Source organism: Squalius cephalus (assembly GCF_949319135.1).
Source record: "Squalius cephalus genome assembly, chromosome: 18".
In the NCBI taxonomy this organism is placed as follows: Eukaryota; Metazoa; Chordata; class Actinopteri; order Cypriniformes; family Leuciscidae; genus Squalius; species Squalius cephalus.
The window spans coordinates 13,515,124-13,538,809 of record NC_137139.1 but is presented as its reverse complement, the minus strand read 5'-3'; the positions used below and the strand labels follow the sequence as shown (position 1 = coordinate 13,538,809).

At 38.1% G+C, this 23,686-nt stretch overlaps 1 protein-coding gene across 6 annotated transcripts in view; it reads left to right on the top strand.

Moving 5' to 3' along the window:
- Positions 1 to 23,406, top strand: part of ndrg3b (ndrg family member 3b) — a 58,901-nt gene extending 35,495 nt beyond the window's left edge. For 2 of the 6 annotated variants that reach the window (XM_079849827.1, XM_079849829.1), the window contains 14 exons: positions 3,888 to 3,993; positions 4,487 to 4,607; positions 5,050 to 5,112; positions 5,277 to 5,337; positions 10,422 to 10,508; positions 11,283 to 11,339; positions 11,438 to 11,541; positions 11,646 to 11,711; positions 11,802 to 11,853; positions 12,336 to 12,383; positions 13,468 to 13,503; positions 13,596 to 13,647; positions 19,617 to 19,655; positions 21,937 to 23,394. In XM_079849827.1, the coding sequence (XP_079705953.1) occupies positions 3,888 to 3,993; positions 4,487 to 4,607; positions 5,050 to 5,112; positions 5,277 to 5,337; positions 10,422 to 10,508; positions 11,283 to 11,339; positions 11,438 to 11,541; positions 11,646 to 11,711; positions 11,802 to 11,853; positions 12,336 to 12,383; positions 13,468 to 13,503; positions 13,596 to 13,647; positions 19,617 to 19,655; positions 21,937 to 22,112 (1,068 nt within the window). In that variant the 3' untranslated portion in view covers positions 22,113 to 23,394. Of the gene's footprint in view, positions 1 to 3,887; positions 3,994 to 4,486; positions 4,608 to 5,049; positions 5,113 to 5,276; positions 5,338 to 10,421; positions 10,509 to 11,282; positions 11,340 to 11,437; positions 11,542 to 11,645; positions 11,712 to 11,801; positions 11,854 to 12,335; positions 12,384 to 13,467; positions 13,504 to 13,595; positions 13,648 to 19,616; positions 19,656 to 21,936 lie in introns of all 6 variants that reach the window. The other 4 variants (XM_079849830.1, XM_079849831.1, XM_079849826.1 and 1 more) reach the window with 3 other exon arrangements.
- Positions 23,407 to 23,686: the final 280 nt, after the last annotated feature.

Sequence of the window (23,686 nt, the reverse complement as noted above, 5' to 3'; positions counted from 1 at the left end):
GTTAACCCGGGAAGAACCCGCGCATGGTGGGATAATTTTATCAATGAAGTTGTGTTTACACCGGCAAGCGCATGCCCAGTGTTGGTGAATGGTCACGTGATCCGCGTTTTCAGTCGTTTTAATGTGGACGGAGATCAATTCTAATACGCAGCTAAAACGCTGGTGTGGACGGAGATCGTATTCGTTTTAATTCTCCGTTTCTAAATTAAAACGCAGTAGTGTGGACGGGGCCTCGCTCTGCATAGCCTCATGAAATGCGCTGATGATGTGCGATGTCTGGAAAGGCATATGTTGACAGGCAAGTAGGACACATAATATCATTACATTTGGACCGAATGCAATGACTGGATGAACATTTATTGGTCCTGAGATTTCCAGAAGAGATATGTAATTTAAAAAAAAATATTTAGACCACTTCTATTATTGATTGCTATCAGGATGTAAATAGAATTTCAACCAGAATAACGAAAAGTGTTTATGAAAACAAATTACCTACTCTACCTTTAAATAAACAAAATACAGTCTAATACAATCTGATAGGTATGATCTAAACCACCTTAATGCCTGTCCCTGAATACCAGTGTAGTTTTGTGGTTGATCTAAGAGTATGTCATGATCTAAAGTGTCTTCGTGGTTTACAGACCAACAAGAGACAGCTCCTTGTGATTGGAGGAGATTTGGACAACTCTGCAACAGATACGACACTGACAGCTGCCCAATCTCTTTGTCAAGTTCTCTTTCTAGCATCTTATCAGAGTGCTGGTCTTTGACAGATCCCTGACACATGTCTGAGCTGCCCTCAGGCACAACCACATCTACACTTCTGTGAAAAAAAAAAAAAAAATGCGGCAAGCAAAAAGTGGCAAAATATTTAGGCCTAGTGGTCTTTTAATGGTCTTAACCATTTTATTAACAAATCACTGGTCTGGAAATTAGCAAGAATTTCAGAAATACTTTAGATAAAGTAATTTGTCATGGAATAGCCTTCCTCTTTGCTTTCTTTAAATATTTAAGCCATGAAGGTAAACTTGCAGACAGCTTTTTACAGGAAGAAGAATCTGTTCTTCCTCTTAATGTTAATGGCTTCAAACAGTTCATGAGTAGTTGAAAATGTGTCCCAGTTCGTTTGAGTTTAATGTGAGATCAGATATTCACTATTGGGTTCAAATCTGGATTCTGACCAGGCCAAAACATGAGCCTGATGGACTTGTTCTCAAGACGCTTCTGGGTTGTCTTTGCAATTTGGGCAGGAGCATTATCTTGCTGAAAAATCACATCTGATCATTCCTCTTTAGATATTCATTCCTCTTTAGATATTCATTCCTCTTTAGATATCTTTTCAATTGTGGGAAGCAAATCATTCTGCAATATTCTCCTGTACTCCAAAGCCTGAGGTAGCTCAGTAATACCAGCAGCTCCTCACACAACGACACAGTCTCTTCCTTCAGGCCTCATTGTGGTAGAGATGCATTTATTATTATATTTTTCAGCAGATTTTCAAAGACACTGCTCTGGAGCATCACCATGAAACTCGTGTTTCTTTGATTCATCACTCCACAGTCCACACACAACTCTGCTAAACCACTCTGAATCAAACTTCCCATAATCTGCCAAAAACTTCTTTCTGTTTTTGATGTTTTTCTGAGACCGCAATGGCTTTTTAAGTAGTGCATTTGCTTAAATTTAGCTAATTTCCCGACCAATGATTTGTGGTTAAAACAATTAAAAGCTTAGTGTTTAGCCATTTTTGTACCTTCAGCTTCATACAAACCGCTTACTTTTCCATGTCTGCCTTGCTGCTTGTGGTCGACTATTGTGGTGTAATGTTGTCTTAGTAACTGAGTCTATTTGTTGCAATATGTTCTTGAATTGACTAAATAAATAAAAATAGCAACTTAGCAAGTGACCACGCAACAACAGAAGTGATCATGTTGTTGCTGGTTGAAGTACTTATGATTTGTAATACCAGTATCCATTAATTAAAAAGAAATGTAAACAGTGTTTCTGTTGCATGTATGCATGTGTGTGTATGTGTATATTTATATATATTTTTTTACAAATGAATACTTTTATTCAGCAAGGATGCAATGCATAGTTCAAGTTAAGACATTTATAATGTTAAAAAAGATTCTATTTAAAATTAATGCTGTTCTTTTGAACTTTCCATTCATCAAAAAATCTTGGAAAAAAATGCAGCAGTTTCCAGTAAAATAATAAGTAGCACAATTGTTTTTAAACATTAATAATAATAATCAGAAATGTTTCTTTCTGAAAATTCATTACCATCTTTACCATTTCAATAATAAATTACATTTTAAAATATACTAAAATACAAAATTATTGTTGTAAATTGTAATTATATTTCACAATATTACGTTTTTTTACAGGTTTTTTTTAATCAAATAAATGCAGCAAACGTTAAAAAAAAATCATACCAACCCCAAATTTTTGAATAATCATTCAGTGAACCACTAGACACACAAGTTGTTGTTTTTGTTGTTGTTATTATTATTATTATTATTAGCATACAAAATGCATACAGCAGCAATCAATTCAGACTTGCCTTTTTTTTTTAGATACATTTTTATTTCCGATGGACGAGTAGCTGTGCAGCACGTAAAAAATAAACTGGGTGTCCACCAACTGTTGGCAGGTTGCAACAGCCATTTCCATTGTACACAGCTTTGATTATAAAGGGGAGTGATCACATTTTGTCATGTCACAACGGGCTGCTCACGTCCAGTGCAGAAATGGTGCCACTGTAGAAACACCTGTTTCTGAAGACTGTTTGAATAATGCATCAAGAGATCAGACAAACAATCACCGAACATGAGATGTCACGGAGAGCAATAGGTGTGTGTGCACACTCAAACATAACCGCCTTGTCTATTTTTAAATCTGCTGCCTTCAGTCGGTGCGGCTGTGGTTTGCTTCAGGTGTCAGCTGCTAGCATGATTTCTAGAGCTCCTGCTTAAGACATCGCTATCAGAGACATTACCTGTGTCTGTTAACGTCAACTATGAGAGAAATTATTTCGCTTTCTCTTCTTGCCTTTTATTTACGAACACGCCTGCGCATAATGACCTTCAGTTAAGGTCATTGAGGTCTTGTGTGTTTCTGTATTAGGTGTGTGTGCAGTCTGCAGGTTTCCGTCGAAATAATGTCAGACTCCTATGGCGCGTTTCAGAGCTGCTTTTGGTGAACCTGCAGGCAGATATATCCAGAATAATGAAACCTCACGCTGTGTGTGGAATGAGATTAGAGCCGGACCTGCTGCTCTCCTGTTCTTAGGAGTCTAAATTGTGCTGCTAGCCTCTCACCTCAGTCTTGTGGCTCAAACCTCATCCTGTTTGTGTGATCTTGTAGCTGAGGTGTCCATTTTGTCCGAGGCGGCAGTTTTTACTTTGACGTATAATGCAGTGGTAGTTGTGGTGATGTGCAACAACAAACAACATCAACGGTGGGCCGAAACCTACACCACAATGAAACACAAGAGGGTGACTAACGTTGACATTCATTTGTTTGGAAACGGACTTGAAAAAACATTAAGGAGTTCATTGTGAGCCTGCGCCTGATAAGCTTTCTGTGGTAGACGGTGTTACCTTTGTTACCTAGTGTTCCTCTGTGTTCAGCCATACACAGATTACATTATTGGCCACCAAGGCACTGCTTTTTTATAGAAATAAAAACCATTTAGTTCAGTTGGACAACGGACGTTACAACTATAAACTGTAAGTGTTTGCTCTGCTCCATATAGCACGAGCTGTCAGATTTCACTTATCACGTGACGAGATTAAAGGCCCGGGTATACTTAATTTTCCGCATAAACAGTTGACGTTTTTGTGCTTTTATTGGTAATTCACATGTCATCATCTGATTGGTTGCAGGAGCACGACATTGAGAATCCTCACGGTGTCCTTCACGTGACTTTGAGAGGGACCCCTAAAGGCAACCGGCCGGTCATTCTCACCTATCATGACATCGGACTCAACCGTAAGTTGTCACGTATATTACATTTTCCTGTGTTTCCAGTCTCAGAATGTGCCATTAGAGTTCACCTACTTGATGAATACAGGGACGGGTGGTCTAGATCAGTGTTTCTCAGCCCTCTTCCTGGGAGGTCATAAAGGGCTATACAACTGACATTGTGTATATATAGTACATGACACATGTAGTACATCCGGATTTTACACTATATAGAACATTAGTTTTTAATGGTTGCAAAGTTAATTCCTCATCAAATATAGTACCTACTCAGACAGAATATGATTTTATGTTTATACAGCATTATAATGGCAAACTGAAAGCCAGAAAACTGATTTACAGGGCACTGACGATGGTAGTAAATTGGATTTAGTAAAAACAGTTGTTCAAAAATGTCTTGTTGAACCCAAAGGATCTTTTCTTTTTGTCTGATATTGATTTATGAAAACGTGTTTGAGAAGTGTCTGATGATAAACAAGTGTTTTGTTCTCTTGCAACGCAGATAAGTCATGTTTCAACACACTCTTCAACTTCGAGGACATGCAGGAGATCACTCAGCACTTTGCTGTGGTCCATGTTGATGCTCCGGGCCAGCAAGAATCTGCACCTCCTTTCCCCACCGGGTAAGACAGACTACCGAAGAAACAACTCTGGCTCAAAACCATAATATATCCAAGCCTAACGTCACAAAACTGGTCTGTGCTAATGCATGCTAATCGTAAAATGTTCTACCATGAAAACTCACTCATCTGTTGTACCAATTGCTTTTATGACCAGTGTCTGCAACCTGAAAGTCACACCCTGGCAGTGTCAACCCAACTCTGTTAGTTTTTAAGGCAAATGATTTTCCCGTGCAGATTTTGCAACACTGCTTGGTTTATGTTACTTCTGTGTGAGCTCTGCTTCATGCAAGGCTATGCTATCGACAATAGACAAACCTTTTGCCCACTAAAGTTTGCTAATGTAACCACACCTTAACTGCTAATACAGTACTTTCACATTCACTTGAAAACAATTAAAGCTGGACCAATTTTTTCATTCTTGCCTCTATCTTCTTTCCCTCAGGTACCAGTACCCCACCATGGATGAGCTTGCTGAAATGCTGCCCTCAGTCCTGACTCAGCTAAAGTGAGTCCGAACCTCACATCCAGTACAATCCAGTACAATTAGATGACAATAAATCCCATATGTTCACAAAATCCTGATGAACATACCTTCTATTAAAGTCTCAAATCATTTGTGTGTTTTTAGTAAGATATGCCAGTTAATGGATGATTTAAATGCCTTAACAGAATCAACAGTGTGATTGGTATCGGCGTGGGCGCAGGAGCTTATATCCTCTCTAGACTCGCTGTAAGTAAAATATCTTCCATTTTGTTTTGTTATAATGACCAAATAGTCATTGTATGTTGTAATAACCAACCGTTGGAGTAGCTTGTGGTAAAGAGCCATTAGATGTTTAATTGAGCAGCTGAATGAAGTTGAGTTCATCAGAGGTGAAGATCATTGAAGTATGTCTGCAGTAAAACCATCTGTCCTCAGGCTTTAATAAGAAACTCACAGTTCACACATGCATTTACACTCTCACCCTACACAAAGCCCTCATTCACCATCTATGCAGAAACATTCACGCTGGAGGTGGATACCCTCATAAACGCATTCATTACGACGCCATACACACTCGCTCATGTTTCCTGCTGGTTATTATCAACGTATAAAGGGTATTTTTCCTATGTAAGTTTATCTGAAATGTCCATGGCCTTCTTTCACTACTTCATTATTTCAGCCCAGCATATCACACTCTCATACTTCTAACAGCTTGCAGTGCACATTTTCGTATTTCTGCTGCATACGTGCTTGCTCGTCGAGCCCTGTGAAATCAGACGGCCAATTGGAACAAACACACACCTACGCAGTTCAGCAGATTAAAGGGACACTTCACCCATTTGCATTAAGCTTTGTATTGTTAGAAACCCAGTCATATATTATAATAAACGTGGATTTTTCATTAATTTTTCCCTGAGATGGGAGAAATAAGGATTTAAGTGTTTTACTTCCTGCTTATTATGACGTAAAAATCATCATTTTGCGTCATAATAAGCAGGAAGTCACATTTCATTGAAAAGTGTAGAGACTACAAACACTAGCTCCTCATTATTCCAGGGGGCGGGACCCGCTCACGCTACAGGCCTATTACAGATCAGTGGGTGGGACTTCACTTTCTGAAACTAAAAGCAATATCCTCCATCTTGTTTGGAAGCTAAGCTAACAGGCGCTGTGGAGCCGTTTATACTGTCTATGTGTGGAGCCAGCTGTGAAGATATGACAATAGCGGAGGGTAACGTTACTCAATATGATATAGAAGAAGAGGATTTCGGAAGTCTGATGCTCGAATCAGGTGTTTGTGGCTACCTTTACAAGCCGCATAGCGAAGAGCAGCCGAGGCAGAAGACCTGACTGTCGCGGACGAGAAGCCCAGACTGGCTCGAGTTAGGGCGGACTGGTGGCGCCGGTGATCTCACTATGCAACTACGAACACAGAGATAGAGTCCGTCTGCTGCAAAGAATTTAAACGATGCCAATTTCTCCTGGACGAAATCTCTGAATCAGACGAGGACACGGACGTTTGTGTTGTGAACCATCCTAGTTTCGCACCGCATCTGACTGAACATCCCGGTAACGTTACCATGCAATAATTCACCACTTCGAAAGAAATGCAAATGAGGAGTAATTCACTAATGAGTTCGCTAACTAACGTTAGACATTTTGTGTGAAATGAATTTCAAGCTCCGGTGGTAGCTAGCCTTATTGACGGATGAGTGATTCATATGCTGTTCTGGATTAGTGGGAGTGGCTTGCGCAGCTGTGCAATGTGGTGCATTGTGGGAGTTGTTGTCTTTCATACAAATGCGTCCTGAAGTTACTTTCTTTCTTTCCTCGGTCAAGAAGGCACCAAATTCAAAATTTATTTTACATTTCGACTACATATATGACCCACTTTCAATAAAGATCAATGTTCCCATGGGTGAAATGCTCCTTTAACTGCAGCACATGTAAACTATTTAAAATCATTTGAATTACACCTTGGTTATCACATGTTTGTCTGTAGACATGTGGTCATGCATGAGAACTGCCTAGAATACTTGCGTTTCTCTGCATGTCTTTCTAGCTTTATTGATAGGCCTTATTCAGACACGAAAACTAAGAGGTGTGAAACCTGAATCATTTTCCATCACGATCACGGTCACAAGACGTTTGATATATTTCGGCTTCCTATAGCTGAAGTTCTTCTTTAAAACCAAGTGTGAGCCCTTGCAGCGCTCTGACATACTGAGAACTTGGTTAAGGTGTCAATGGCAGGTTAGGTCACGTCAATAAAAGGTTAAATAAGAGGTTAAAGCTGCACGGCTTTACTTTGTTGCATTCTCACTTCTGTAATGTGACGTATTTTGGGGTGAAACAGAATATTCAACAAAACAATGTAGGCCAGAACATCATCAGCACCAACCTTTTTTTTTTTTTCTTTTTTTTTTTTTAACTCAGTCTACTGGCTGAGTTAATCCCTGAGAGGGTCTATATGCATCCCAATTACCCCAACACCAGCCCTGTAATATTTATTAAATTAAGGTCAAGGCTAGGGCTGTGACGGTCGCAGTTTTTTACCACCGCGGTGGTAATGGACCAACTACCAGCAGTGGCGCGTGGTTGGGGGGGTTGTTTTGAAATAAAAAATAAATAAATAAACGAGGCTCAAACATTCATTTCGTAACAGACATGCGTGTTTATTTGAGCAATTCCGTCAAAGAAACAGACAGTTTGTCTGTAAAGCAATGAAATAAATATCAGTAAATAATAGTAACTTAAGTAATATAATAAAGTTAAATATTTAAAAAAAAAAAAAAACATTTGTTTTATATTTCCACACATACTGCTCTGTGCATTGAGAGGGATGTGGGACACGTCACGAGCAGGAAAGAGACCATCGATCTCTTTTCTGATATCTTCATTTTTTCCACTTGTTGTTGAAGGTCTGAAAAGCGAACTTTATCTTCCACAAGGACAAGACATTTAGGCTATGTTTGATTTTGCACTGCCAGAGAAAGCGAAACTTAAAATCTCAAAAAACTTAAAATAAACTCGACGCGCCATAACATATCTAATGATAAGCACAAACTGTTAAAAAGAATTTAAAGTGCAAGTAAAAATGTAGGCTATCTGTCCTACTGCTTTTTTCTACCTTACCATAGTAAAGAATGCAAATTTAATAGACCTAATTAAAAGCGAACCAAGGAAGAAAACGTTTATAATCCCCTTCAAAAATGAGTGTGGCGTGAGTGAAGATTTGGGAAAAGAAACGAGATTCCATGTCCAGTGGAATAACTAATGGAATATTGTTAAATTCGCTGATAATCGGGTGACCAGATCGCAAACCATACAAAGTTTAAATTTATGGGCTCACACACAACTCATTTGTCATGATGTTTCCATGGCTGCGATGTAACATTTAATTGCTAACCTATTATTTATTTTATAAACAAAGCTTTGTGCTTTACTCGTGTCATAATATTCATGTAAAGTAGCATTCTCATACAAAAAATATGTTCTGGCGGACCACCGCCGGTGCTAATCAGCCGCGGTGGTGCGGTTGTCAAGTTTACCAGTGTTGTGTCGAATTTCGACTCCCTGCCAAATTATTACCCCCCTCATTGAAGTCAGAATCTGATTGCCTAATCCTAACCCCACACCTAATCCTGACCCCTCCCCCACAACTAATCCTAAACCTACCGATACTAGGGGGGTAATAATTTGGCGGGGGTCAGAATTTGGCACAATTTGTTCAGAATTTGGCACAGCCCTAGTTAAGGCCAATTCACACTGCACCGACAGATGAAGATCAATGCCGACAGTCACCAGATTACAGCGCGTCACTTCTCAGACATTCTAACGCAGATTCAGCGATTGGCAAAAACAAGCTCCGACAGATGGCAATAGATTCACACCAATCCGACAAATAAAAAAAGGGCAAAAAAAATTGTGACAATGACAAAATCTACATTTTGAGGGTGAAATATCTCTTCAAACAACTACTTGGCTAGTAACTAGGGGTGCAACGGTACAGATAGCCCACGGTACGGTCCGTACCTCGGTTTTTGGGCCACGGTCTCGGTTCGGTTTCGGTACATGTTTTGTGCAGAAAGAGACTGCTATTTCATCCCAAAAATATGTTTTATTTTTCTTATGAGCATAAACAGAATGTCACAGTAGGAAGAACATCAATGTATGGAATAAATTAACACTCTAGTCTGTACTGAACAACACTAAGTAATACAACCTCTTCAACTATCACTTATATGAAATACAAAATGTAAACAAACACACTTCAAAATATTCAAGTGGATCCCAATTCCAAACCTTGATAACTGGTATATGAAGTGATCAATGTGAAAGAAAAAGTGCACTTTTACCTTTAACAAACATAAATTAGCTTACTTTGAATAAAAAAAGCAGAGCAAAATAATATAATAAAAAAATACTGCATTCAGGATACAAAGTGCAATGTTATTTAGCCTACTCATCCACTATTGAGAGATTCTGGTGCAAAAAGATGAGTCTATCAACACTGTCTGGTGCAAGGCGAGACCGGTTGGCACTAACGATGTCCCCAGCAGAAAATTCTCAACTTTTCAGAATGCCGCAAGCGCACCGTAGATCACGTGACAAGAACCAACCAGAGCGCAGCTGATAGTTGCTTTAGCAACGACAGACGCCTCCGGAGCGCAACCGCCCTAGCGCTTTGGAAAAAGGAGAACGCGGCGCGCCTAGCGTTTTCTACGCGTTTTTAGGCGCGATATGTGAACGGCGCCTAAAGCAAAAACTAAAAGGATCAGCGCGAACTCAATGGCAAAACCGAAGTCCCGCGGGACACGAGGGTAGATTGTCCCGTGCAGGGCTGACCGAACGGTCCGGGATTTTACCGTGTACCGTTGCATCCCTACTAGTAACATTATTCAACATTAACCAGTAACCAGCAGAATCGGTCATGTTCGCCAAAAAGAAAACATGTTGCAGATTGTTTACACGCTTTTGATGATCATTCTTGAAGACAAACCTTTTTTACCCTTTAGAATAATGTGCATGAATGCACAATAAGACTGGGAATGAGTATTCAGGATGTAAATGGAATCAGTTTTGATTTTATGTTGACTATTGGCATCTTTTTAAATCAATGTGATATTTTTGTGGTCCCAGGTCAATAACAATGTGTTTGAGTAAGACCCAGACAAGTCTATAGATAGCAATACCACAAAAAAAGTAAAGAATCTGTCTCATTAGTCTGTTCAGTCATGCGCCTAATCCTCTCAGTCAGTAGGTGTCCTGAGGGTTAAGATCAGTATTATCATTAATGATGGACTGATCCATGTGTTGTCATTCTCTAGCTGAATGAGCCTGCTCTGGTGGAGGGATTGGTTCTCATCAATGTGGACCCCTGTGCTAAGGGCTGGATCGACTGGGCTGCCTCTAAGGTAAGATTATGAATGCACTGTCAAATTAAGTGCAGATAAGTATTAAATTAATAATTATAAAATGACACAAAAATGTATACTGGTATTATCCCAATGACAAGCTGCAAACTATGGACTGTAGGCCAGTGATGGAATTACATTCAATAATATGGAAATAAAGCACACAAAATATTGGCTTTTTGTAACTGGTACATAATGGTTTACCCATCTGCCACAGTAGACTTATACAATAGTCTTTGCATTATCTTCTTTTAAATGCTTTTTTCAACAAAAAAAGTGTTGATACTGGTAGTTATTTGCATTTTTATTTAATCAGAATTTCATGTAATTTATATATATATATATATATATATATATATATATATATATATATATATATATATATATATATAAAAATTACATGAAATTCTGATTAAATAAAAATGCAAAAAAATGGTGTCTCTTTTATTTATTTGACTATTTTGCACATTTATTCTCAGAAAATACTTTATTTACTTCCATTATTAGCTACAAGCCAACTCTAATAATTCCTCCATACTTTAGATTTCTCAACAGATTAGTGTTCTTGATCTTCTTAAGATTTTCCCTGTTGTAAAGCGCATAATAACCTTACAGGTCAGATTGCTACGATGATGAAAAGTGCTCAAGTCAGTGGATTGTTGATTGTGAACATTGGGTGGAGGTGCTGGGAACAAGATTTGTGTGATCTTCTCAAACATCTCATTTAAAGGTTGTGCTTTTGTTTTGCACTGTGGCTGTGTGTTTCTGCTTTAGCTGTCTGGATGGACCAGCAATCTGGTAGACATAGTGATGGCACACCATTTCAGCACGGTAGGTCTTAAATATGATATTCACCACAGCATCTGTGAGATAATTCTCTCTGAACATCTCTTAGAGTCTTGTTGATGAGCTGAGTTTTTGTACCTCAGGACGAGCTGACAGATAACCAGGAGATCATTCAAACATACCGTCTGCACATCGCTCAGGACATCAATCAGGACAACCTGGCTCTTTTCTGCCAGTCCTACAACAGGTGACCTCATCAAAACCCTGATCTAGGACCAATTCACACACTGATCTTTGTCATATGAGCTGATATTAAAAAAAATAATTTTTTATTTTTTATTATTATTACAGTCGGCAAGATCTGGAGATTGAGAGGCCCGTCCTGGGACTTAATGAAAATACAGTCAAAACACTGAAGTATGTTAATTGGTTGTCTATTTTATGGCTATTGAATCATGGTGTCTCCTCTTCCTTTCACTTTTATGTCTCTCTTCTCTTGCTGTTTAGATGTCCTTCCCTGCTAATAGTTGGTGACACGTCACCAGCGGTAGATGCTGTGGTGAGTGACTTGTCAAACACACTGCCATTCCGTCTATGGAAGAGAACACAGTGTGCTTTCTGAACGGCTCAGTGTGTTTTATCTCATTGTTCCATTTTTCTGTTCAGACTGTAACAGTGACATCACATCCTAAAAGGGGCTAATCATCACAACATCTTATGCACTTGTGCTTGTTGCAAAGCACCTCTGAATTACTGATTGCTTACACACTTGTCCATACATGTGCAGAGAGTGAATAAAATTCATACTTCTGGTCTTTGATACAGATTGGCCAATAAAGTAATTCCATCTGTGCTAAAAGTGCCTTAAGTAACAGCTTTTGTACTTAAAGTTTTGGCACCTCCTGAGTTTGCCTATTAAATAACACAAGGGTGGCACTTTAAACAGTTTGGTTTAGTGCAGAGTTGTTCATTGTATCTGTCTATTACTTGTATTCTGTTTCTAAACTGACCATGTGGGATTTGATCTGTTTTTTTTCACAGGTTGAATGCAACTCGAGGTTAAATCCAACCAAGACTACTTTACTCAAGGCATGACAGCTTTTCCCCTTCTAGAACAATGTTTTGATTGAGGGATGCAAACTTGTCACCTTTCAGCTAAAATTGTAAATTTGGTTCAAATATATAATTTGTGTCATCAATCAGGGAGTGGCATTTTAAAGCCTTTGAAAAAAATCAAATCTAATTTGTATTTAAATGCATAAGTTTAGTGTTTTTGTATTTTTTAAAACACATAAAGTACTTTGTTCCAGTCAACCTCTTTATTAGGCTGCTGATTTCCTGTTTCAACTAGTTCAGACCCCCCAAACCCAACTTTCATGCATGTGAGCTGCAGCTGTACGACTACAACTATTTAAGGGATTCACATAAAGAGATGTTACTCACATTTTCATCTAAAAATATTTACTCACGCTCAAGTTGTTCCAAATCTGTATGAGTTTCTTTCTTCTGCTGAACACAAAAGATATTTTGATAATTTATTCATTTATGGGTGAACTATCCAAGGAATAAGTGATACTTCACTGAATGGCCTGTATTTTGTGTATTTATGCATTTGAAAACCCAAAGCACTCAACTATTTTCACAAATTTGTAATATGAATCATTTATAAATGTGTTGTCTCCTTGCAGTTTTCCACCAAAATTAAAGCTCTATGATTTAATGTTTGACAGCAAAGAAATTAATGAATATTAATATTGTAATTTTACTTTTGTTCTGTAAAATAAAATTATTATTTTCATTTTACAGTACAATAGTATTATAACTATAGTAATATATTGGTTTGTTTGCTTTTAATAATATAATACATTTATTATTATTATTATTATTATTATTATTATTTACTCATATTGAATGGTTCCCATAAAAACAATAGTGTCACTGTGGCCTGAGACTATGAAGTTCTAGGGTGAGTTTTTCCCCTATATCCACATGTCTGTAAATCCACATTTTAAAGATATTTAATCATTTTCTCCTCTGGGTCGTTTCTTTGACACCTTTTTCACCCCGGATTAGTTTGCATCCCTGTTTTTGTTTTTTCTTTTTGTTTTCTCCAGTGTGTATATTTCTTTAATTATGACAGAATGTATTTATTATTGTATCCTCCTTTCTTCAGATGGCAGATTGTGGTGGACTTCCCCAAGTTGTCCAAGTAAGAATAAAAGACAACACCATTATGTCTGCCACGGCATCAGTTTGATGTAGTTTTGACTTGTATTAAATGTGGATGTTTTCTGTTTTTAGCCGGGTAAACTCGCTGAGGCCTTCAAGTACTTTGTCCAGGGAATGGGCTACAGTAAGTCTCTGTCCTCTTTCTCTTCTCATGAGCCACTTAAATGTTGAGCGTTTGACCGTATCATCTTTCTCAGTTTATATTTATATTCACTGTTTGTATGAAATTTGTCTCTTGTTTGCATTTCGTGTCTGAAAGCATCTTGTTGTTAGAGAGATGTCAGCATCATCTCAACTTACATACTGTATGTCCCCAGTGCTTTAATAATGTATGTCATAAATGTAACAACGTCTAAAACAGCAGCAGGAATATGACACATTCAAGGGTGAGAGAGCAAATCCTGGACCCTCAGATGTTATGAACATGATAATAACCATAATCTGCCTCAGTGGATCATTTATCCACTGCTGATCTGAGTCAGGCCCGTATTCTTGAGTAAAGCAGGTCTCAGATCAGCCCTCGGATGCACTAACACATGACTTGTCTTCCGTGTGGCCGTTCAGTGATGCGCTCTTCAGCGTGTAAGTACACTAGTCTTCCTCTAAGAGCATGATGTGTGGCATGAGCCTTGTGTGACTTCTCTGATCTTCAGGTTTTATATCTTTTGTGCCCTAAAAGATCCTTTGACTGCTCAATGCTTTGCATAGCATGGAAACTTTATTGCTTTAAAACCTCAAGCGTTCAGACCTCGGCTTCATTCAGCTCTGTCTAATGTTTATGTGGTTATGTTCAGGATATATTTCTATTCAGTAATATAAACATGAAATGAAGTTGTTGTTTTTTTGGCATTTAAAGGTGAAGTGTGTGATTTCCAAAGGTTTTTTTCCAAGATTTTGGCGAGTTCTCTTAAAATCCTCTGCCTTGTTAAACAATATAGATGGTTATTATGTTTTATGTACAGTTATGCAAATCATATCTGACACCTAGAAAATTAAATACCCTCAAATTTCCATAAGTTCCTACAGATATTTTCATATATGCATTCACTTTTAAGGGTTTGCAAGTGGTATTCACAACTACTAGTATTACTGTGAAACTTGGTTTTCAATTAGAGCCTGTCAACGGTATCAATATTTTAGGCTTTGTTTGCCATTATTGCCAATAAATAATAGTAATTAACCGAACGGGCTCATTCATCTTAAAGGGTAACTCTCGCCAAAATGCACCCTAGGGTCTTTTTGTTAATCTACCCGAGGCAAACTTTCGTTTAAAAGCATAATTAGAATGGAAACGCCACTTTTAAGTTTGACCGTATTTTAGTTTTCGGTCAAATTGCCTTTTGAATGGGAGTGCTTTGGGCACAACTATGTTAGCATCAAAAATCGCTAGTTTTAAAACACTAAGAAGGCTCGACACAAGTATCACCAGGGGCTCTACACATGAACTCGAGCATTGAGAACATTGTTTTTGTACACAGAGTTTACTAGAAAGAAAGATTTGGAACGAAAAAGTTTTCGAAAGAACAGCATTTATTTGAAATAAGTCTAACATTATAAATGTCACTTTTTGTTGATTTCATTGTCACTTTTGATTAATTAATGTATCCTTGCTTAATGTATTACTTATTTATTAACCCAAACCTTTGAGTGCTAGTGCAGCCCTGGGAAGCTTTTGTTTTGTCCGTCCAGAGAGTGTTTCTGTCTGACACGACTAGCAACAGTTATTAGTGGTTAGGTGTTCTGAGAGTGAGAGGAACGTGATCGCAAGCGGCCTGACTCATTTGAAAATGCCCACATTTTGACAGTCACATTTCTCCTCCATAATCACTAATCTAATCCTGAGATCGCTTGACCTTTTTGTAAGTCTATTTTTGTGTTTCTACTGAGAAACACAGCCCCCCTGTGTTTCACAGCGACACTGTTACTAACTTACTACACAGCGCTAATAAGAGATCCAGTAAAGAAATCATTTGAATTCGCCACAGTAATAACATCGCTATGAGATCTAGTGAGAAACATTCACATTTCTCCGTTATTAACGGATCAAACAGCGCGTGGAAGCCAGGAAGAAACATTGTGCCATGAATGAACTATCCAGTGTCCACAGATCTGCAACATTTACCATGGATTTACTGTAGTAACACTGACTGCAACCATGGAAGTTTGGCAGGAATAGTAGGCTATAATGCTTTCAATTAACATTACGTTGGTTTTATTTTGACATTATGAATACAATTGCTGCCCTCAAATGTTAATCTGAACTAAAAATAGACCTTTGTTTATAACTACTACAATATTAGGTTACATTTCATTTTTTCCAAGGAGCTGTTTTGTTTTATATGCTCCTAAGAATAGTCTATTATAGCTCCATCATTGGTCAAAGTTAAAAAAAAATATATATATCATACTTTTATTATGTTAGTTTTAATAAAAAAAAAAAAAAAATCCCTGGCATTTCTTTCTTTTTGCTGTATCGAAAACGTACCGAACCGTGACATTACGACTGCATAATGGGTGCGATGTAGGTCTTAATTTTCATTAAAGTGGTCTTAAAAAGGTCTTTAAAAAGTCTTAAATTTGGGGTGATCAAACCTGGGGAAACCCTGGAGAAGCATTAGCAAAACAAACACTGCTGCTTTTCACGCAACATGCATAATTATACATTGCGATACAGCCTGGATCATTGGTCCTTTGAGTCGGATTGCTTTCTCCCCACAATCTAATCCTGAGATCGCTTGACCTTTTTGTAAGTCTATTTTTGTGTTTCTACTGAGAAACACAGCCCCCCTTCAGGAAACAAGCTGTAAGAGATTTGTGAATTACTTTTATTTTAGATGTGTGAAGTGTACAACTTGCTCTGACTTCATTATTATCAGTGATTCTGAAATTTGGTCAGTTCAATTCAATGATTTTGGAACAGTTTATGATCCTATTGATTAATTAAATAGTCAGTAATGTCATAAATTGAATATTGACCATAAAACAACAGACCAGCATTTACAGCATACACAGTTCATGAATATTAGATTTGAAAATAAAATAATAATAATAATAATAATAATATATGCAATAAAAATAAAATAATGTATATACATTGTGAATTATTACAGTAATTGTCAACTATTAAAATCCATTATCAATGCATGGCATTTTCATTGTTGAATGTGATGTATCGCAAAACACCAGTCCATTTTTACACTCCAGATGTTTGAAATGTTACTTTTATTTTTGTGCAAAAACCGAGCATACAGCAGTTCCTACTTGTTGACAAGGCATTTTAAGACCCGTAGATCATTTGCTTTGTTCCGAAACGGGGATTAAAATTGTTACGATGTTGCATTTTTTTTCTTAGTTTTGTTGACTTTCACAAGGCAGCATTTCTAAACTGACCAAAATTTGATTGTACAAGTCATGTGCGAGTAAACGGTCCATTTATGTTTATGTTCTGAGATTCTGCTCATAGCGGTCATCTGTTAGCATTAAATGAGACGATTAAAGCCCATCTCTTAGAGACGCTCACTAAACACCTTGTAAACTTCGATATTTTTGTGTGTTTTGGACAGTTGATCTGAAATATGTTTGACCAAATTTAAATTAGGCATTTCACTTCGTCTTTGCTCCATGTAAACCCATGATTTTTGAGAACAGGGTAGCCGCGGGGTCTTAAAAAGGTCTTAAATGTCATGTTCCTAAATTAAGGCCTTAAAAAGTCTTAAATTCCGTTGTCCAAGTCTTAATTTTTTAAACGAAGGTCTTAAATTTCATTATACTTGCCTATTTATTCAATGTCAACCAGACTGCAACGCAAGGTGAAATGGGGGATAAAAAAACAACAACATGAAAATTCAACAGGGTTTAGCGTAACGCCAGAGAACGTCTAATTTCTAGTATGCGCAAACAATAGTTTGGGTTTTGCGCCAGCGGCAATGGATCAACATTCTAATCAATCAGTCGAGAGGATAGACATCATGGGGAAGTGTCGTTCGGTTCGTTGTACACATTTTCCCTGCCGACCAAAATTTAATTATTTCAAATGTAGGTGCGTTGCGCGTGGCAAGCGCGCTCATAAAGAGCCGCCGGCGCGACCACAACATTGTCCAACATGTGCAAACGTAATGTAAGCTGAACGAAACTGAGCTACTCGTTATTGTGTGGTTGAAGGACCGTTTATCAGTTTGGACCAGTGCAGCGCGAGCCGATCTTGATCAAGCGACACTGTTACTACACAGCGCTAATAAGAGATCCAGTAAAGAAATCATTTGAATTCGCCACAGTAATAACATCGCTATGAGATCTAGTGAGAAACATTCACATTTCTCCGTTATTAACGGATCAAACAGCGCGTGGAAGCCAGGAAGAAACATTGTGCCATGAATGAACTATCCAGTGTCCACAGATCTGCAACATTTACCATGGATTTACTGTAGTAACACTGACTGCAACCATGGAAGTTTGGCAGGAATAGTAGGCTATAATGCTTTCAATTAACATTACGTTGGTTTTATTTTGACATTATGAATACAATTGCTGCCCTCAAATGTTAATCTGAACTAAAAATAGACCTTTGTTTATAACTACTACAATATTAGGTTACATTTCATTTTTTCCAAGGAGCTGTTTTGTTTTATATGCTCCTAAGAATAGTCTATTATAGCTCCATCATTGGTCAAAGTTAAAAAAAATATATATATCATACTTTTATTATGTTAGTTTTAATTAAAAAAAAAAAAAAAATCCCTGGCATTTCTTTCTTTTTGCTGTATCGAAAACGTACCGAACCGTGACATTACGACTGCATAATGGGTGCGATGTAGGTCTTAATTTTCATTAAAGTGGTCTTAAAAAGGTCTTTAAAAAGTCTTAAATTTGGGGTGATCAAACCTGGGGAAACCCTGGAGAAGCATTAGCAAAACAAACACTGCTGCTTTTCACGCAACATGCATAATTATACATTGCGATACAGCCTGGATCATTGGTCCTTTGAGTCGGATTGCTTTCTCCCCACAAGCAAACCGCTCCAGAGTTTTCCAAGCAGGCCGAGACCACCTCGTTCAGGCGATCTCGTACGGATTGTTCTGGTGTGGATCCGAGTGCGATTGCCATGTTCATATACTGTATATGCCCAAACGAACCAAACTAAGGGGTAAAACATGCCAGGTTTCAAAACAAACACTCCAAACAAGTGAGGTGTGAAAATGCCCATGACACACTATCATAAAAACGTGATTTTAACTCTTGGATCACCTTTTCTATATTCTTATAGTAATATTTTACTCTTCATACACGTGTAAACTTTTGATTCAGACAGGAAAAGTAAAAGACAACTGTATGGGTGTAATTCTTTTGTCTGTGGAAATATTAGTGTATGTAGAATGAGTCATTAAGAAAGCGTAATATTCACTGTCTGATTCTGTCATTTAACATGTTTGTGTTGCAGTAGAAGGGAGGGTATCACCGGTAAATTCCACTTTGTGTTTTGAGTCTGTTAAGTGTGTTTTTGTTCTTTTCTTGGTTACTGTTTCGGGTGTGATATTTATTTAGTACAAACCCGCACTCATGAGGGACTATCCCAGCAGAAGACAGTTTCCTTTCTACAGAGCTTCTCTCACTTTCTCTTTTTGCACTTTCAGAGTTTAATTGTCCTTTACCACAGTCTGAAAAAGTATATTAATCAAGAACAATATTTTCTTGTGTTTGCAAGTATGAATGATATAGTAATAGTCTTCTCTCACCACATTTAGTTTTTTGTTCAATTTGTAGTGAATATCCTTGACACCTGAAAGACACAATCGGATATGTGCAAAAGGGAATCAAAACCATTCAGAAAAATGTCCCTGTCACTTTTCTTGCATTTGAAATTTGAACAGTCTAACTGTCAAGGCTATTCCCATCACCCGATCTAACGTCCCCTACTTTCCTTGCGTCTTCTCCTGTAGCGTCTACTTAATCTTTCCTTTTCTCTATCCTCCCTCTTTCAAAAAGTACTACCAAATAATCTCTCCCTTTCCTCTGTCCCATCTTTTTCCTCCTCCTTCTCCTCTTGCATTCCCTTTCCCTATCTTCTTTCTTGACCCCTACAACCAATGCCAACAGTCCCTCATGTGCTACTCAGCCACCTGAACAGCGAATCAGGTACCAGGAGATCAGCCAACACCTTTAGCCTGTCATCTTAACCTCCCGTGCCTCCTGTCCTCACTGTCTATCCTTCCATGTCCCAGTCACGTGCATACAAATGTCTTTGTGGCTCTGCATCATGACGTTTGAAGCATGGTAAATAGACATACGTGTTAATGTTTGTTTATTGTCATAAGCTGTCTGAGAGAATGTTTGTGCACACTGTCCAACAGACATCTTATGTTCTTTTATGATTCTCCTAGAAACATGCCTTTACTTTGCATGCCACATTCTGCATTGACTGAAGTTGACTATTCATTTTGCTGCAATGGTTTTGCAAAATGAATTTGAGCTTGATCCTGACTCGAGATCTCTCTTTCCTTCATGGGAGAATAATGAATGCAGTGTCTAAACAGTGGTCGCGTCGCCTCAAGATGCTGATATTTATTTATAGAGTGCTGCAGGAATGAGTCCTAAAACCTGGAAACAATTTATCGTCCCAAAGTCAATGGGTTTTTTGAATGGGTTTTTGGTTAAATGCTTGAAATGAGATCTCTAGTACATCAGTAATAGCCCACGTGGCTCTCTCAGGCTTTTAAGTGTCTACTGTAAGTGGGACTACAGAGGTTGTTGGCCACGTCATCACAAGAAAAACTCATCTACGTAGTGTTTACACTCGCACTCTTCCAGTCTATTCCAACTCAAACTTTCCAACTTGTAAATTTTGAAGAAAGATTGAGCTACAGTAGTGATGTTGAAGTCATGCGATCGTGGTTTATTTCGTTTATAGTCTACATTTTATCTTTTTACTTCCGGGGATTATATTTAGTCTTCAAAATCAATAAAAGTTGTGTTTGTCTGTTAAGATTATATTGATGATCGGGTCACAGAGCTTCACAGAGCCTATTTTCTGTAACGATCCAAAAACCAATGGAAAAATCCTAGTTGAGGGAACCACTGATTCGAAGTTCCAGACTAGCCTATAAAAATGCATCATCCTTGCAGCACTCTATTTAGACCATGTCTTCAGAAGAGACTTTGTTCTAAGGGTATATAGGTCTAAATCCCAAATTTGCATACTATCCATCCTCTATAATATTAATTAAAGTTACTTTGTTCTGAATCGTAGTGTATTAAAAAGTAATAAGTCAAAGTGTTACTGATGGGTTTTTGAGATTTTCGTAATGTGTCCTGTTTACACATGCTCACTTCAAGCGTCTTCTGCGATAGGATAGCGATCTGATCGTGAAAAGACCAGGTGTAAATGCCCCTCGAGATGGGGGTTAAATCCGATCAATCAAGCCACTTCAGGAGGTGATAAATGCATCTGGTTGTTGAAACCACTTATGTCAATTTTACTCCTCCCAAAATGTTAAAAAACAAATGTGTGAGAGCGTGTTATAGGCTGTTATAGCCAGATATGACAGCGCTACTGCAACACTCAAGTAGCTCAAACTGCTGCAAATGAATCTGAAAGTAAACTCAAAACACTCTCGTTTTCATTAAAAGTAGATTAAATGATTAAAGTTAAATGACAGTGCTGATCGCCGCTCTTTCTCCTACGCTGATGATAAATAAAATGCAGCTCATATCTTGCTTTTTTCTTAAATGTATCTGTTAAATTTGCATATAGTGTGAAAATCGAAGATCAGATTTATGTTTGTTGTGCGGAGACACATTTATGTGTAAAGTGATAAGTATAAATGGAACCGTTTTAACAAATCAGATACATGAAGTGACCAGGTGTAAACGGCCTAAACATACAATGCAAATACTGTAGTCCGATTCATAAACAACTCGTTTATTGTTGCCCAATTCCTAAAACAATACGAACTTTTAACTTTTAATAGTTCTCGGGTTGAATCGATTTGAAACATTGGCAGAGAGATACTGTATTTGATCAAAATGCACATTAATAAATGAAATATAACCAGTTTGAAAACCTGTCCTGCTCCCGTTTAGCTTTCCTGCTGCAAATCTCAATCAATGGTGTATAAGAAGTATATGAATTGGGATTCATCTTACTATTCTTATCAACCATAGTTTGAGATTGTCATAGTATCTCAATCAGTCCAGCGTTAGTTGAGCAGTCAGCGATGTGTAGATGTGCGGGAGTTCATTCACTCTGAGGAGACTCATTATTCTCCCCTTCCTGGATCTCCATATGTTTGGATCCGGGTGCGAAACGGACTTTCCTGTGAAGCACATGCCCTTCACTCAGGATCCTGCAACTGTCATGCAGCAGCATTAGTCTGTACATGTTTTCAGCTCTGTTCGATTTCTCTGTCCTCTCTCTCAGTGCCCACTGTCGGCATGACCCGATTGGCCCGGTCCCGCACTCACTCTGCCTCCAGCATGGGCTCAGCGGACGGCACGCGCAGCCGCGCTCATACCAGTTCACAGATGGAGGGCGCCACTGCCGGCCCAGTCCACGACAACCAGACCAGACCGCAAACCATGGAGGTGTCCTGCTAAAGCACCCAGAACCAAGCCACCATTTGACCTGGGATCATTCGCGTGTTGCCCTTCTGCACCTCAGACCGCTTTCTGTCCGATTTTGGGTTTTTTTCCCCCCACTCTGGCTTTGTCTTTCATTCTTTGTCTACTTGTCCCCTTGTGGCCGGAGAACAAGTATACAAAAAACTAAAGCGGGTCTAATGAAGGGATGCATTGTTTGATGTCTTGTAATCCATGTATTTAACATATTGGAATATTTCTCCACTGCATGGACGCACACTAACTTTTTTCTGCTGATGTTTTTACCTTGATCTTGATTGGCCTACTACTTTATTACTCAATTTTTTTATATATATATATATTTGTGTCATCCTTCCAAGATTCATTTTCACACTGGATATGCTTCTTGTGTGTATATTTAGCTGGTGGCTGTTGTATATTGAACGTTCAGAGGGTATTCTCGTCTGTAGCTGGAGAGTTTTCGTTCCCTCTCTTGCTCTCTCTAAGGTCTTCCTGCCCCTTGTGTTTAGAGATGACCGAACCACTTCACTTCCTCTTTGTAGACTGATTTCTGGCTTTTAGACGGTTTCTACTTCTGTCACCATACGGCATCATCTATTATGATTTGATTTTGATTGACCGTCTGCTATTCGATAAAGCTACCGATTAGCATGCCCCTATTTAAAGTGTACAATAGACATTTCTATTAGTATTAATTATGTTTAGATCTTTCTGCAATGGTTAATTCACTTTGGTTGAATTTAAGCAATCTGATTCTGTTTACATGGAGAACTGTACTGAGTTTTAGACTAGACTTTTAGACTCAATAGTGAAGACTTTGCTTAGGTTTGCACATAAGTTCATGTACAATATGTTTCACAGTCTGTGCTTTGGAGATCAGCTGCACCAAAACAAGCCAATAGCTGAAGAGAAGATCTGTAGCTCGTTCAAAGAACAGTTATATGTACCATAAAGGGCATCTAGAGGTATGAAAACAGCATGGTTCCTCTGAATGCACCATAGTAACCTGTAGGCTTTTGGTAAAAATTCTCCATTCCTTCTGTACAGTGGACTGATATCCCAATAACCTCATATTGTTTTGACTACTCTCTTAGCTTCTGAAGTGTTATTGTTATTGGTCTTTGTTCTTTATTCTTTCAATGGATGTAAATTGTTGATTGCTGATTGTACCGCTGCCTTGATGCGTTGTGCTTTGTCCTCCAAGCATTTAGGGGGCGTTGTACTGCATACTGTCTGCTGAGTATATCAATTTGTACGAATATTGAAATAAAGTAGTTGTACATAAAACTTGTATGTTTCTTCATTTGATTTATTGCTTTTATCAGTTTTTCACAGTTGCTAAGACACAATTCTCAGTACTTGGGTCACTTTTTCTCTTCACACAGTTCCCCTTGCCAACTTTCAGCTTGGCACAGCAGTAAATTTCACATTCAAAATGCAGTAAAACTACCAAAACACATCATACATGTCTCAAATCAACTTATTCTTTCAGAGCACTATAGCAAACCCTAAAAACAATAGCAACAGGCAACAAAACTGTTTTTTTTCTCATCCTATGTCTAAGAAATATG